This window comes from Canis lupus, chromosome 38, assembly GCF_003254725.2.
Source record: "Canis lupus dingo isolate Sandy chromosome 38, ASM325472v2, whole genome shotgun sequence".
NCBI lineage: Eukaryota > Metazoa > Chordata > Mammalia > Carnivora > Canidae > Canis > Canis lupus.
This window is the reverse complement of record NC_064280.1, coordinates 9,621,638-9,638,067: the sequence shown is the minus strand read 5'-3', so window position 1 is coordinate 9,638,067 and position 16,430 is coordinate 9,621,638. Positions and strand designations below refer to the sequence as shown.

At 34.8% G+C, this 16,430-nt stretch overlaps 1 protein-coding gene and 1 pseudogene across 1 annotated transcript; one reads left to right on the top strand and one right to left on the bottom strand.

Moving 5' to 3' along the window:
• Positions 1-2,256: 2,256 nt before the first annotated feature.
• On the top strand, positions 2,257-6,251 carry LOC125754549 (UBX domain-containing protein 2A). The gene has a single exon (XM_049106931.1). It carries the CDS (start codon positions 2,562-2,564, stop codon positions 3,183-3,185), a length of 624 nt encoding a protein of 207 aa, XP_048962888.1. The 5' UTR covers positions 2,257-2,561; the 3' UTR covers positions 3,186-6,251.
• A 7,058-nt stretch (positions 6,252-13,309) lies between these two features.
• The window catches only part of LOC125754536 (tigger transposable element-derived protein 1-like), a 50,658-nt pseudogene continuing 47,537 nt past the window's right edge, over positions 13,310-16,430 (bottom strand).

The following is a 16,430-nucleotide window of genomic DNA, read 5'->3' as shown; positions in this document are numbered from 1 at the left end:
CCCATAAAAGACCTCAGTAAATTATTCTTTCCAAATATATATCAGCACACCACCCCCACTAGTTTGGTCTGCTGCCAAAAAAGTGGACATTTTTCATAGTACAAAATGCCCAAAACTCTAGAATAGATACAGCTCACTTGGAAAAGGGGGTAGACAATAGGGCATCCTAACTCTTCTAGAAATGGTGTGATATTTTGACTCTTTTATTTTTTCCTCCAGCAGAATTTTTGAGTCCATGGTGACATTCAATTATAATTTTCTTTAACCTTTTGGGGGGAGGGGATACAAACAAATAACTTTCTCTACATTTCACTTACAGAAATATTTGTCAAGAAAAAAAAAACGTGGAATTTTTTGAACAAAAATGCACCCACCAGGCAATATGTAAATACATGTTCTCCTCCATGTTAACATAAACCCATCGTTTTTTGGAAAATGTATGGAAAGTTAACATAAATATATATTTTATATAGATATTCAAGAATCTCTGCTTTGCTCCTTAGCCTAACTATTAACTCTTAGATATTCCCATTTCTTCAGAAGCCTTCAACCAGGTACACACCATGAGAACCATTTTTACAGGATTCTGTATTTGTTTATTTTATTCTTTTGCATTTTATCACTACTTTGTACTATAATAGGATTGTGTGTGTGTTTATGTGTTTTGGATCTCTCCTAACACTCATAATCTGATTCAGAGTCTAAGACATTCTAACTATTAAAGAGAAAAATAAATGTTATTTTAAGTTGAAATAGTTCCACTGGCCACTTGTCTTCATGGCAACCTGAAGAGGCAGATGAATATTAATATACTGATTTTACAACTATGAAGTTGAGAAATAGAGATATTTAGTAGTTTGCACACAGTCACACTGGTAATAATTTCCGTGCAGTACTTATGTAGAAGGAAGGCCAAGCTCTTGGCCAGTAGGCAATGTAAGGCAGGCTGTCTTTCTTGTTTTGGGGAGTTATAATAAGGAGTACATACTTAGTAGTGACCTTTGCCATGTATTACCTCAAATCCCCTAAATTTCTCTTCCACTTTGCCTCTCAAGAAGCAAACACCAAAAAAGATTACATAAGATAAATTTGAGAAACAGTTATATAGGACCAGGTCATAGTCTGTTTGACATGGTTCATAAACATGTGTTAACAATTAAAACAGAACATACAATTTTCTTACTTTAAGTTTTAAAATCTATTCTCTTGGCAATTTCCAAATACACAATATGGTGATGGATGTGTTAACTACATGTATTGTGGTAATCATTTTGCAGTATATACATATATTAAGTTATATTGTATACCTTAAAGTCACACAATATTATATCAAATATATCTCAATAAAACTGGAAAAAAATTAAAGCAAACATCAAACATCAGTTACATTTACATGTAATCAGTTACATTTACATGTAATATTCACATAGTCCTTTCTAGCAAACTTTCAGTAACCCTTGTTTTTCAATGTAAAACTCAGTTTTTAAGTTAAATTTATAAATAAGAACAAATGGAATGTACAAAATTTCAGGAAGAAGGCTGTGACTTAAAATCACCAAATGAATGAAGTATAAAAATAGTATAATTGCCATAGTAATTCATTTTATTTTATTTTGAATAGATCACTTTAGCAATTCTCAGATAGAAAATGTTTAATATGATGGAAAAAGACATGCAGATAATTGCTCTTTGGATGAAAGCAGTAATCTTGTAGAAAAAAAAATTCTTTTTGATATTTAAGTGCTACGTAGTCATGTAATGGTACACTAACATAAAGATTTAAGAACCAAAGATGTATCTCTTAGGAACCTTTATAAAGCTCATTTGCAAAATTGTGTGAAGTAAACTGAACAAGTAAGATGAAACTAAGAAAGGATTTGCCCCATTTAATCCTCTCTTATAGACTCTTGAAGCATTGGCTATTTATGAACTAGTTTATTATAATGGCCCTATATCAAAATTTCTCTAATACATACCTATTATCTTTACTTGACAGCCCAAGCACAAAAATTCACATTGGTTTAAAATCATATGTTAGCTTGTATATCTTAACTGAAGATGTATTCATTACACATAAAGGTGTTCTTAAGTTTTATGTCTATATAGATCAGGAACCTACATTTCTGCATATTAAGTTATTTCTATAAATAAAATTTGAGTTAATTTTTTAGTCGAAATTATTGGCAATTAATTGGAGTAGTAAGAATATGCAAAATATACCTGTGGGGAGTTGTTTGTTAATATTGACCTTAAGGGCGGCCGCGAGGCGGAGACGCAGGCGGGAGGGCCGGGTCCCGGCGGCGCGGGCCCGCGAGCCTCCGCGGGTCTGAGGGCGGTGGCGCCCCCTCACCCCACCCCGCGTGAGGGGGGCTCCAGCCCGGCGGCGGCGGCGGCGCCCGCGGTGTCGGAGCCAACCGAGGACCAGGCCGCGAGGCGACCGCGCCCGGAGGGTTTGTGAAACAGGATCTGACAACCAACCTCTTAGTGATGATCGACAAAGAAATTGTGAATATTTTGTTGACAGCCTTTTTGAGGAAGCTGAGAAGGTTGGTGCCAAATGTATGTCTCCCACCGAACAGAAGAAACAGGTTGATGTAAGTATAAAATTATGGAAAAATGGATTCACAGTCAATGATGATTTCAGAAGTTACACTGATGGTGCAAGTCAGCAGTTTTTGAACTCTGTCAAAAAAGGGGAATTACCTTTGGAATTACAGGGAATTTTTGATAAAGAGGAGGTGGATGTTAAAGTTGAAGACAAAAAAAATGAAGTATGTATGTCCACGAAGCCTGTGTTCCAGCCCTTCTCAGGGCAAGGTCACAGACTGGGAAGTGCCACACCAAAAATTGTTTCTAAGTCAAAGAGTATTGAAGTTGAGAATAAAAATAATTTGTCTGTTGTTCAACTAAACAACCTGGAACCCATCACTAATGTACAGATCTGGTTAGCCAATGGAAAAAGGATTGTCCAAAAATTTAACATTTCTCATAGGATAAGCCACATCAAAGACTTCATCGAAAAATACCAAGGATCTCAAAGAAGCCCTCCCTTTTCCCTGGCCACAGCTCTTCCTTTCCTCAAATTGCTAGATGAAACACTCACATTGGAAGAAGCAGATTTACAGAATGCTGTAATCATTCAGAGACTCCAAAAAACTGCTGAACCTTTTAGAGAACTTTCATAACATTGATTTTTGATACACTAAGTGGAAAGTTTGCAGAGAATGATGGTTGTTAATGAACATGCAAACCAAAATGAGGGAAAGGATGTCAGATTTGCTGGACTTTGGGTTTGAGCACTGTTTAACTCCCTCCTGATGAGAAGATTTTTAAATCAGTACAAGTTAGGAAAGTGAACTATGACTGGAAACTCTATTCAATGCACTTTTTCCAAAAGGCTACTCAGAAAGAAAGCTACACTTATTTCAAATACCAGTTAATTCAACAATAAGATATATAGAATCTTAACATGGTATAAATTAGCCAGTGTATTCACAGCATCATTCATTCAAATATTCCCAACCAGCAGTGATTTATTTAGATGTTAGCTGTCTCAGATTTTTTAAAAGCAATATATTAAGAAAATTATACATGGCAGGTTAAAAACATCAATGTAATTATTTTATATCTGAGATACAGTCAGAAGGCTAGAAGGAACTGCTTTCACCACAGCTATGCCTGAATATCAGTGTTCTCTATTATTCACTTATGGCAGGATTTACTCATATTAATTTGGCATAATACCTAAAATGTATTTTAAGAATAAAATTGTGCAGCTTAGTATAATGTCAATATTAATCTCCTCCCATTTCTACATTTTCAAGAAGTGTAATTTAAACAATTTTTTTTTTATCCAGGAACCCTAGTTCATCCCTTATTTTATTTTATTTTGAAAATTAGGTATTTGTTTTTAGCTAACATTTTAAGTAAACCTTTCATTTGCTACCACTTGCTTAGAATCTAATGCTTGTGTTGGCACATTGCTAATTAATATTTTTTAAATGCATCACATAAAGTATGGTTTTCTATTCCAAATACCAGAGTCAACCTGGATATACATTAAAGGATTATTTATTACATCCTGATGCCACCAAGGAAAACATGTTCTGCATTTTAGTTTTTTAACCCAAACTGGTTAAACTTCAATATTTCACTGTCAGATTGAATTCCCTTGCCTGAAATAAGTTTAAGAAGTTTTTTCTTTTCCCTGCAAATTATCTATTGAATCTTATGTAAAGCAAAATAAGGAACTAAATAGCCATATCTATCAGCAGTAATGTTCACAGGGCAGTGGGTATCTGCTGGAAAGAGTAGTTTTCCAACTTCTTGGTCTCAAGACCTTTTATTTATATGGGTTATATATATGATACTGAAAATAAAAAGTTATAAAATACTTATTCATTAAAAATAGTAAGCACATGTTAATGCAAACCACATTTTAATGAAAATGCATTTCCTTAAAAAATTATTAAGAAAAGTGGAAATTGTATTCCAGTTTTTGCAACTATCTTTACCGTCTGACTTAACGAAGACAGATGGAGTCTCATATCTGCTTCCACATTCAATCTGTTGTGATATTACACATCATGTAACCTCTAGTAAATGCTACTGTATATTCATGAAAAATTGGGAGTGTGGGAAATAATAATGTCTTAGTTTGGTTATGAAAATAGTTTTACTTGAAAGAACCATTCTTACAAAACAGTGGTTTACAAGGATTCTCAAATCTTAGTGTAAGAATCCTTTGGAAAGCGTTTCAGAATGTCTATTTCAGGCATCTACCACACACATATTCTGATTGATTGTATCTGGGATAAATCCCAGATCTCTGCATTTGTAATCTCAAGTGAGTTTTAGGTATGTAGTAGAAGAACCACTGTTCAGGGTTCACTATGCTTCCACCCTAAAAAAGTAAGCCTGTGTGCTTCACCATGGACAGTGGAGGACTCTCCACTGAAATGGACTTCTGGACCTTTCAGTTTTATCCTTTATCTCCCACAGTTTGTTCTTAGACTGTTCCCCTTTAACTCTTAACTAATCATGATACAAACCTATCCCTCCTCTTCTCTAAGGACAGCTGAGATGAGGCTACAACATTTAAATGAGGTTTTCATTAGAAGCTCAGGAATAATAAGGGAAAAATACACGTAACAGATGACCTGGTTTATAAATACATCTTCTGTTTGAGGTCCATATAAAGACTGCCTTCTCATCTAGCTCTCAGCCTTCCATATGGTAGAGGCTTATCAGGAAGACGAGGAGGGCAAAGGAACCTTTTTGTCATTTACTTTCGTAAGTGAACAGATATATAATAGAAAATACTGAGTATGTTTACAGCTGTAGTAGAGCCTTCTCTAATGAAACATAATGGCATTCTTAAAATGAAGGAACAGTAAAAATCCACAAACTCAGATATAAAAATAAGATAATTGTTAATGTATTTTCCAAGAGTCTGTAAGAAAATGTTTCATAAAGGCCTATCATGAAGCATTGTGTAACTTAATTTGCATAATTTTTAGTCTATGTAATTCTCCATATATTTCTATAAAGGGGCTTCTCATTGGAAATATTTTTCTTGTACCTATAAAAAAACCTCCTTTGTGGATTTTCCAGTTTATAATTACTTATCCCGAAGATACATTGGAGATTTTCTTGTGTGTACATGTGGAATACACCCCAGTGAGAAATTCCTATGGAGAAAGACTCATCATCAGCAATAACCTTCATCTTTGTAACTGTGAACACTTTCATTAATGTGAATAATATTCTCAAAGGCTTTCTAAAATCGGAATCATCCGATACAGCTTTCTACCTTAAAGTTCAAAATTGTAAAGTTGTTAAATAAATGTGTAGATTATGCAAAACATACTTAAAATATAAATTGAATTTGGCAAGGCAAGGGAAGACAAACTTGAAAATACAGGTGTTGAATACAATTTGATCTACATAGTTCCAAAACTCGCCAGTTTCTTAAAAATCATTGTTAAGGCTGATACAAGAAGTACATTTCTAGTTTTATAGATTCTAATTTAATGGTTAAATTACTATGCATTATGCAGGTTATAAAACTGTTCTTATTTATTTTATATACTTTTCTCATTCAGAATACTTTTCATTACTTTTCGTTGTGTTGGAAATATAGCATCATGCATCTGTTTCAGTGCCTTATTTTTAAAAGCAATCTTTTGCTAATGGTTGAAGAACTGTTGTCTTAAGAATGAAATATTTCATTAAAAGGAACTGTGAAATAATCTAAAAAAAAAAAAAAAAAAAAAAAATATTGACCTTAAAGAACTACATGGTTAATTTGCATATTTTACTCTGATGTCTGTACGTAATAGAACTTATTCTCTGCTACCTATTTTATTTCCTTCTTTACTAATATGTCGACAAATTCTGGGTGGCTATTATAATAATAATATCTGAAATTTTTCAAGTGCTTTCTTATGTGTTAGGACTTCAGACTCTCATGCACAACAGGAGAGTTTTTAAACAGATATCTATAAGTAGGAAAACAGAAACAAAACAAGAACACAGATTGCTAGCAAATCCTAGGCTCATTATCAAGTAGCTTTTAAATTTAAAATATTAATAACAAAAACAATAACAGTAATATCTACCATTTGTGGAGCTCCCACTGTGTGTAAAGCATTTTAAAGACATTATCTTACCATCGCAGACTTGAAGTTACTACTGTTATATGTTATTATTTGGCTTAAAGAGGCCAAGTTCCTTGTCCAAGATAATACAGCTAACAAGTAACAGAGTCAGGCAAGTATCCCTAGCATGTAACAACCCAAACTGCATTTGTGCCATGATAGCATGCTAAATCTCATTTTATTATTTTTAATTTTATTAATAAACTAGAATCCTTTTACAAAAAGGAAACAAAATTTTATAAAGGTTAAATATCAGCTTAGATCTGTTGAAGTCAGAATTTCAATCACACTCTCCTTAATAACAAAATATAGTCTTTCCATAGAAATGATACAATGCCAGTTCTCTAAGAAAATAGGTGGAGAAGATCATGCTTATCAGACATTTATCATTAGGCAATGGGTAGCCATCAGCAGACTGAAAATACATGAGGCAAAATTGAAGAAAAATGATAGCAATATATAATGTGTTTTGAAAAAATACATTAGTTTAATCCAATCTCCCAGTTTTGAAAATCATTAATAGTGCTGTTGGCCATGGAATCGTGATCATACTTTCTAAACCAAATGAGTTTCTCCAAACACCATATTCTGAGGACTCTGAATCCCAGAAGTCCAGCTTTTTTCTTCCTCTCTTTGGTCTCTTCCTCTCCCTCAGCTTTCTGAAGTCTCTGTCTTCACATGGACCATGCTTTCCACATGGACCAAGTCATTTCCCAGGCTTGTTTGGATTTTTGCACTCAGTCAAGACTTGTCTTCTCTGAGCCTAACTACCTGAAGAAAAAGAAGGAACAAATATAAGACTCAAGGAAAGAAATAGATTCACAGGTAGACCTAGTAGATGTCTGTATTAAATATAATTTGGTGGTCTGCAATAATCTTAACCTTGCGTTAGGCAGTATGCTTAAGTGGACATGGATGTAAAACTGCCTTGCATATTAGAAATTGCAAGAAGTTGTGTTTATCTGGGCAGAAAGTTTCAAGAAAAAGCATAAGATCATAACACACAAGAAAAAGGTGGAGCTATTATTGTTATACAGCCTTGTAAAACACACCTGCACACAAACATGCACATGCACACATAAAAATACATTGCTCTCTTCAAAGACTGATGGACAGACATGGGAGTACAATGTTTCTCAGTAATTCTCTAAAGTATGTCACAAAGGCCAATGAATTTAAATCAGGAATTCCTGGATGGCTCAGCAGCTGAGAGTCTGCCTTTGGCTCAGGTCATAATCCTGGGGTCCTGGGATTGAGTCCCACATGGGGCTCCCTGCATGGAGCCTCCCTCTGCCTATGTCTCTACCTCTCTCTGTGTGTCTCTTATGAGTAAATAAATAAGATCTTTTAAAAAGTCAGAAAATCAGAAACCACATATAAGAACTTTTATTAAGTTTAGCTGAAAAACTAAACTAAAATATTCACCGCAACGAGTGTTGAAGTTAAAATATGTCATTTGAAACAAGGAGAAAAGGTAGAATGAACTATCTAGAAATGTTGAGAGATATTGTGGAGTATTTCTCTACATGATTTCTCAATTTCCATATTATTTATCTTCATATTAAAAGAGAAAGCAATATGAGAACACCTGGAATCAATTATACATGTAAAGATCAATCTAATATACTAAATTTTTAAAAGAACTCTGACATTTTTGTTATCATATTCCAATGGATAAGATTTCTTTGAAGTGTAAGACTTTGCAGTTTGGTTGTCCAGTTATAATACCTAACTTATTAAAGGAAAAACAATCTTTCGAAATATTTTCATACTTAGTCTGTAAAAACTGTCAGGATAAAGAAATTATTATGGAGGCAAGGTATTAAAAAAGCAATTAGAAAGTGACATGTTATAAATAAAAATGCAAGCTTTTATGAGAATGTCAAATTTAATATTCATATAATATGCCAGTTTAGAAAAATGTTGCCAGAATATAATATCTAGCTCTTTTCTTCTTGATGAAGCTAAATCTTGTGAATTACTTGAGATGATATGTGTATAGATATTTTTTTTCTCTTTGTACATATGTTTCTTTACCCTTAATTCCTGTCACCAAATTAAAGGCCAAGCTGCTTATTCCATAACATGCCCAAACTGTGGACATTCATTCATCTCACATTCCAATTCTAAACATTGCATGCTTCCAGATAAGAGAATTATGCAATCAAATCTTTAATACATCTCATGTAAGCTTGTTAAGATTATAGTTTAGACATTATGTGTTTTAATTTTAGGATCTCAAATTATGTAAAACTTATTTAAAAGATGATTTTAGTGTGTCTTTTCTATGATAGATTTTATGCCACAGAAAGGAAGAACATATATCTTTGACTTAATGTATTCCATACCAACCAGCCCAAGCATGATACAGTGTTCAGGTGACTTTTATTTTGGCCTCAAAGACTATTTAATACAAACATACAACTGGTATCTATCAGACTTTAATAAAAAATCATTATATGTTTATTCACAATAAGCAAACCACTTCTCTGCCTTTTGCAAAATGGCCTACTTACTAGTACTTTTCTAGAATTCACTAATTTTTGGAATTCATTAAGCATATATCCATTTAGGGAGAGACTTTTCTACCTATACATGAAGGAGCCTCTTGCTGTCTTGAGATCTGTGGGTTTCTTTCAAGGTGCGTCAGATACAATTTTCAAGGAGAATCAAGAGCAAGAGGATCCTAAAAAATTCAATGTTTTTAAGTTCAACAAATTTATTTGTTTACTTACATATGTAACAAGAGTTTATTGTTTGCCTGTTTTTGTCAATTCCTGAGCCCTACATTGGCATAAACATAGATATTTTGGGGCAGCCCAGGTGGTTCAGCGGTTTAGCGCTACCTTCAGCCCAGGGAGTGATCCTGGAGACCTGGGATCGAGTCCCGCATCGGGATCCCTGCATGGAGCCTGCTTCTCCCTCTGCCTGTGTCTCTGCCAATCTCTCTCTCTCTCTCTTTCTCGGTCTCTTATGAATAAATAAATAAAATCTTAAAAAAAAAAACATAGATATTTTGCTGGTCTCACTTCCCAAACATGGTGGTTTAATAGTGTTTGTTTATTGATGGTATAAGTGGATATTTCCATACTCTATATTTCAAAATTAGCATTCTGTGTAAGAATTGGCAGATTATTTGAAGACATTTAAAAATGTGAATCATCTCTATATGAAATAAATGTTTTTCTAAAGTTTTTTTTTTCTTCTTAAAGTATAAACATGGTTCATGAGTGGCGTTTGTATACTCAGCATTTCTGAACTTCAATGAAAATGCTGATGTGTAGCAAAATTTCTAGCTAAACTTTGCTTTTGTTCTAAGGTCACTTAGGTTCCAATGATTAAAAACGTTCAAGGATGCATTTCATATTAATCTTGGGAGGAGCAAAGATTGACCTCTGCTAAAATTAAATATAATTCAAAAAGCTGCATCATTCTTAAAAGCAGCTTTATTAAAAATGTTCATCCTCAAACTTTTTTTTCATCTTATTACTTTTATATGTTTTTCTTGTTTCAGTTTAATACATTATGTCTTACAAAAAGAACATCGATAAATCTATTCAAACTGAAAATAATTCTGTAACAGTAATAAGATCAAATGATAGCCTCAATCCATATGATTCCTTCTCTATGATTTAGAATGTTTTGGAGATAGTTTTTCTAATCTGTAAAATATCCCTGAAAACATTGTGTTATTTTACTGATGAGGTTATTACACCAAGGTCACAGCAAGAAAGAGCAGGGTTTTAATATATCCAAGCATATACTATTCTTCCCAAGTTATATTTTCCTCAGTAAAGTTAGAATCCAGTAAAAACATGTCCCAACTATGTATTTGAAAAGAAAAAAATATTCTTTTGACCTTTGCTAGCTATTAACTAAAGCACAATGCAGCTGAAGCTAAGCTCCTGAGTGTTCTAAAGTAGTGGGAGAAAAAATGATTGGATAAGAGAAATGCCTGCCAACTCAGAATAAAAACTGGTTTCCAGACTTTCTTGGAAGCATTAATATACAGCGATTTTTCATGCTATTCCATTCAAGTATTTTATTAAGCTCTGTAGAGAGAAAATTTCAACATGATCCTGATGCTCCAAGGGTTGTAATCTCTCATGTCTGTATCTGGAGGGTGTTGGGAAACAGGTGCTGAAACATTTTCATATTTTACTTTGACAAAAATAAAGACTATCTGGTGTTAGTTTTTTGTTTGTTTTCAGGGCCTGATTGAACATTTGTGCTTACACATTTCATGTGGGGAATTTTCACAAGAAAATATGTGAGAAATCTGAGTTCAGACAAAGAAAATTTCTGTGAACTATTAACAAGCCACGTTTGATGAAAAATGCCACTGAATACCTGGTTGAGTGGGAGTGTCAATTAGATGATCAGCCCTTGATGTGATTGAAAGGATTTGTGGAAACCAGGCAATGTTTGTTTTAGTAAACATTCAGAATTATTCTGGGACACCTTTGTGAAACTGTTGAACACCTCTCTGGATCTCTGTTTCTTCATTTATAAAGTAGGTATGAAAATATAAAATTCCTTAGGTTAATTTATGAATTACAAAAACTTATGAATATTAAACGTTAAAAGTAAAATAATCTCTCAAAAAATGTAATTTATTTTCTTGCCACCCATATTGCTTTTTATTTTCCTTCCCAGACTGTATTGTATATATCATATTTATAAAAGCAAGAGATTGATGCCATATTAACTAGTTTATATTTAGAGAGAATGGTTAAGAATATATGAAGTTTTGGGATCCCTGGGTGGCGCAGCGGTTTAGCGCCTGCCTTTGACCCAGGGCGCGATCCTGGAGACCCGGGATCGAATCCCACGTCAGGCTCCCGGTGCATGGAGCCTGCTTCTCTCTCTGCCTGTGTCTCTGCCTCTCTCTCTCTGTGTCTATCATGAATAAATAAATAAAATCTTTAAAAAAAAAAAAAAAAGAATATATGAAGTTTCAACACACACAAAAGTAATTGGCTGTCAGGAAACCAAGTGGATTGGGGAACCCAGAAATCATAGGTGTTCCTTTTGATTATGCAAGGGCATTGAACAACAACCCAATCAACTGATGTCTGGTTTAGAGAATATCTTACATGATGAGTAGTCATTCAAAATCATCCATGATCAAAAAATAAAACTCTGAGCATATTTAGTAGCTAAATATTTTCTGTTGTTAATATTTATGTTGTATCTCTACTAGCAAAATGAGCAAAATTTCTCACCATTGGAAAAGAGTTCATAAACTATAAACACAAGTTAGAAAAATGACTCTTAGGACTAGGTGCAGTAATGTGGAACATATATGAATTAATGATACTTACGTGACTTTCAATCTCTGTTTGTTCACAGAATGTATGTAAGTAATTCATAAAATAAGCTTTTATTTAGATTATTTTGTGTTACCTTCTATCTATCTGTCGGTGTGAGGGCCAGTTATGAAGCAGAACATTTTTCCCCTAAAGAGAGATGTAAAATGTCCTTTTCATGGCATTTGAAATCCACTCATATTTTTACAGTGGAAAGGCATCATCGTCTTAGGTTGGTTACCTGAGATAGGATTTAATATTCAGGCATCCTTTTGTGGTTACAACCTGTTGAAGGGAAACATAACGGTTGAGTGGAAGAAGAGGTTTTGGTGAGATGCAACCACAGTGAAGGGTATCTCCTTTGATGGGATACTGTAGACTGTCCCTATTTGGATGAGGAAGTCAGGTCCTCATACTCTTTTTTTTTTTTTTTAATTTATTTATGATAGTCACAGAGAGAGAGAGAGAGGCAGAGACACAGGCAGAGGGAGAAGCAGGCTCCATGCACCGGGAGCCTGATGTGGGATTCGATCCCGGGTCTCCAGGATCGTGCCCTGGGCCAAAGGCAGGCGCCAAACCGCTGTGCCACCCAGGGATCCCAGGTCCTCATACTCTTGCAGGATAATCAGTCATTAGATTTGGGCCACTTTGGGAAGGAAGTATAATACTAGCTAAGACAGATGAGGCAATGCTTATAGGGGGCTGATAGCTGAGGATTTTCTTTAGGGATCACTCCTAGCATCTATGGAAGGAAAGTATTTCTGGAGGGACAACTGAGTAGCACACAACAACATTCACAACAATTTACCGATTGTGCCACCTTGATCATTTCTTTTTTCTTTTTTTTAAGATTTTATTATTTATTTTAGAGAGAGATAGAGAGTGTGATTGGCAAGAGGGACAGAGGGAGAGGGAGATAGAGAATCTCAACAGACTCTGCTGAACAAGGACTCCAATCTCAGGGCCCGGAGATCATGAACTGAGCCGAAATCAAAAGTTGGACACTTAACTGACTAAGCCACCCAGGCACCCCTTGCTCTGCTTCTTTATACAAATTCTGAGTGAAGTTACTCCAAGATTACAATAAGCATATCTTTCTGTATAAAACTTGGAAAAGGAAGCTTAGTAAAATAAAATATAGTCCGTGCCACTGCCACAGGTCTTGGAACTACTATTGGTATTTTTTATCCCTCTCCTCTGTTACCTATTCTTAGCTCCCCTGATTCAGCTCACTCTCTCTTTTTCCATGGTGGCATGAACTATCTCCTTATTCTTGAGGTTTTTGAGTTCCTGATCATTATGACTTTCTCAAGACATTGTGCTGCTCTTGTCCATCTACTATCAAGAAAGGGTAAGGTAATATAAAGGAACACCAAAGTACAGGTACACTTTGGAAATATTGTACTTCAGCTCCAGACCACTGCAATAAAGTAAACATTGCAATAAAGCCAATTAAATGATTTTTTTGTTTTCCTAGTGCATATAAAAATATGTTTACACTATGCTATAGTCTATTAAGGCTTCAATACCATAATGTCAAGAAAACTGTACATACCTTAATTTAAAAAATACTTCCCAAAAAATGCTATTATCTGAGCTTTCAGTGAGTCATAATCTTTTTGCTGGTGGAGGGTCTTGATGTTGATGGCTGATGACTGATCAGGAAAACGGTTGCTGATGGTTCAAATGGCTATGGCAGTTTCTTAAAATAAGACAACCATAAAGTGTGCCTTGTTAATTGTCTCTTTTTTCAGGAATGATTTCTCTGTAGCATGTGATGCTGTTTAATGGCATTTTACCCATAGTATAACTTCTTTTATAATTGAAGTAAATCTTCTCAAACCCTGCCACTGTTTCATCAACCGAATTGATGTAATATTCTAAGTCTTGTGATGTCATTTAAACAATTTTTAAGGAATCTTCACCATGTTTTTATCTCAAGAAACCAAATTCCTTGGCTAAAATTAACAACACAGGAAACAATGGATGTTGGTGAGGATGTGGAGAAAGGGGAACCCTCTTATACTGTTGGTGGGAATGCAAACTGATGCAGCCACTCTGGAGGTTCTTCTACAGTAAACAGTAGGAAGATTTTTCTAAAACGTTAAAAATAGAACTACCCTATGACCCAGCAATTACACTACTAGGTATTTATACAAAGGATACAAAAATACTGATTCAAAGCAGCACATAAATCCTGATGTTTATAGCATTATCAACAATAGTCAAATTATGGAAAGAGTCCAAATGTCCATTGACTAATAAATGGATAAAGATGAGGTAAATATATACAATGGAATATTACTCAGCCATCAAAAAGAATATCTTGCCAACTGCAAGGACATGGATGGAGCTGAAATAGCCAGAGAAAGATAAGTGCCATGTAATTTCATTCATATGTGGAATTTAAGAAACAAAACAGATGAACATAAAGAAAGAAAGAAAAGAGAGGGGATAAATAATAAGAGACTATTTGCTATGGAGAACAAACTGCGGGTTACTGGAGAGGAGGTGGGCAGGAGATGGGCCAAATGGGTGATGAATATTAAGGAAGCCACTTATGATGAGCACTGAGTGTTATATGTAAGTGATGAATCACTAAACTCTACTCCTGAAATCAATATTTCACCATATGTTAACTAACTAGAATTTAAATAAAAACTTGAAACAAACAAACAAAAGAAACCGCTTTCTTTGCTCATCCACTAAAATCAACTCCTCTTCTGTCAAAATTTTGTTATGAGATCACAACAATTCAGTCAGGTCTTCAGATTCCACTTCTAATCCTAGTTCTCTTGCTATTTCCACCACATCTACAGTTACTTCCTCCAGTGAAATCTTGAACACCTCAAAGTCAACTTGTTGCAAATCCCTGCTCATGTGCATCTTTTCACCTCTTCCTATGAATCACAAATGTTCTTAGTGGCATGAGTGAAGCCTTTCTGGAGGATTTTCAATTTACCCTACCCAGATACATCACAAGAATCACTATTTAGGCAGCTACATCCTTACAAAATGTGTTTCTTAAATAATAAGTTTTAAAAGTTGAGATGACTCCTTCCAAGGCTACAGAATGGATGTTGTGTTAGCAGGCATGAAAACAACACTAATCTCCTTATACATCTCCTTGAAAGCCCTTGGATTGCAAGGTGCATTGTCAGTGAGAGTCATATTTTGAAAGGAAACTTTTTTCAGTAGGTCTCAATGGTGGGCTTCAAATATTCAGAAACCATAGTGTAAGCAAATGTGCTATCATCCAGGCTTTGTTCTTGCATTTATAGAGCACAGAGGGTAGATTCAGCATAATTCTTAAAGGTCCTAGAATTTTCAGGATGACAAATGGACACTGGCTTCAACTTAAAGTCACCAGCTGTATTATCCCATAAAGAGAAAGTCGGCCTGTCCTTTGAAGCCAGGCATTGACTTTTCCTAACTGTGGAAGTTCTAGATGAAATCTTCCAATAGAAGGCGATTTCATAAACATTGCAAATCTGTTGGTCAGTGAAAGTTCATTAACTGTCCTAGCTTGATTTCTGGATCAGTTGCTGTAGCTTCTATATCAGCACTTGCTTCTTCACTTTGCACTTTGATGTTATGAAGATAGCTTCTTTCCTTAAAGTTTATGAACCAACCTAGGCTAGCTTTAAACTTTTCTTCTGTAGTCTCCTTACCTCTCTCAGCTTTCATAGAATTGAAGAGAGTTAGGGCCTTCCTCTAGATTAGACTCTGGCTTAAGGGATATTTTATGGCTGGATTGATCTTCTATGTAGACCACTAAAATTTTTTCCATATCAAAAATAAAGGTCTTTCACTTTCTTATTTTCCATGTATTCATTGGAGTGGCACATTAATTTTCTTTAAGAACTTTCCTTTGCATCCACAACTTGGTTAACTCTTTGGTATAAGAGGCCTAGCTTTTGGCTTATCTCAGCTTCTGACATGCCTTCCTCACTAAGCTTAATCATTTCTAGCTTTTAATTTAAAGTGAGAAATGTGCAACTCTTCCTTTTACTTGAACATGTCAAGGCTCTTGTAAGGTTATTAATTAGCCAAACTTAAATGTGGTTGTGTCTCAGGCAATAGGAGGCCTGAGGAGAGAAAGAGAGAGAGACAAAAGAATGGTCAATGCATGCATTTGTTGATTAAGGTCTCCATTTTATATAGATATTATTTGTGATGTCCCAAAATAATTACAGAATTAGTTATGTCAACTTTGTTAGATGGGAACATGTATGGGCACATGTATGGTGTTCAATCCTGTAGAATGGTTACTCTGCTTGTGCTCAGTGTGCCAGCAACAGTGTGGCAAATGACAGGTGGCTCATGTCAATTTGCCAACTTGCACCGTTTACCTAGGCATTTAGTGTCTTTTCCATGGTGAATGCTGTCTTGCTAAGAATACAAAGGGGGTATGTCCAGTCTTAGATGTCCATTCATACACCCTATCGTATACTCGTTTGCT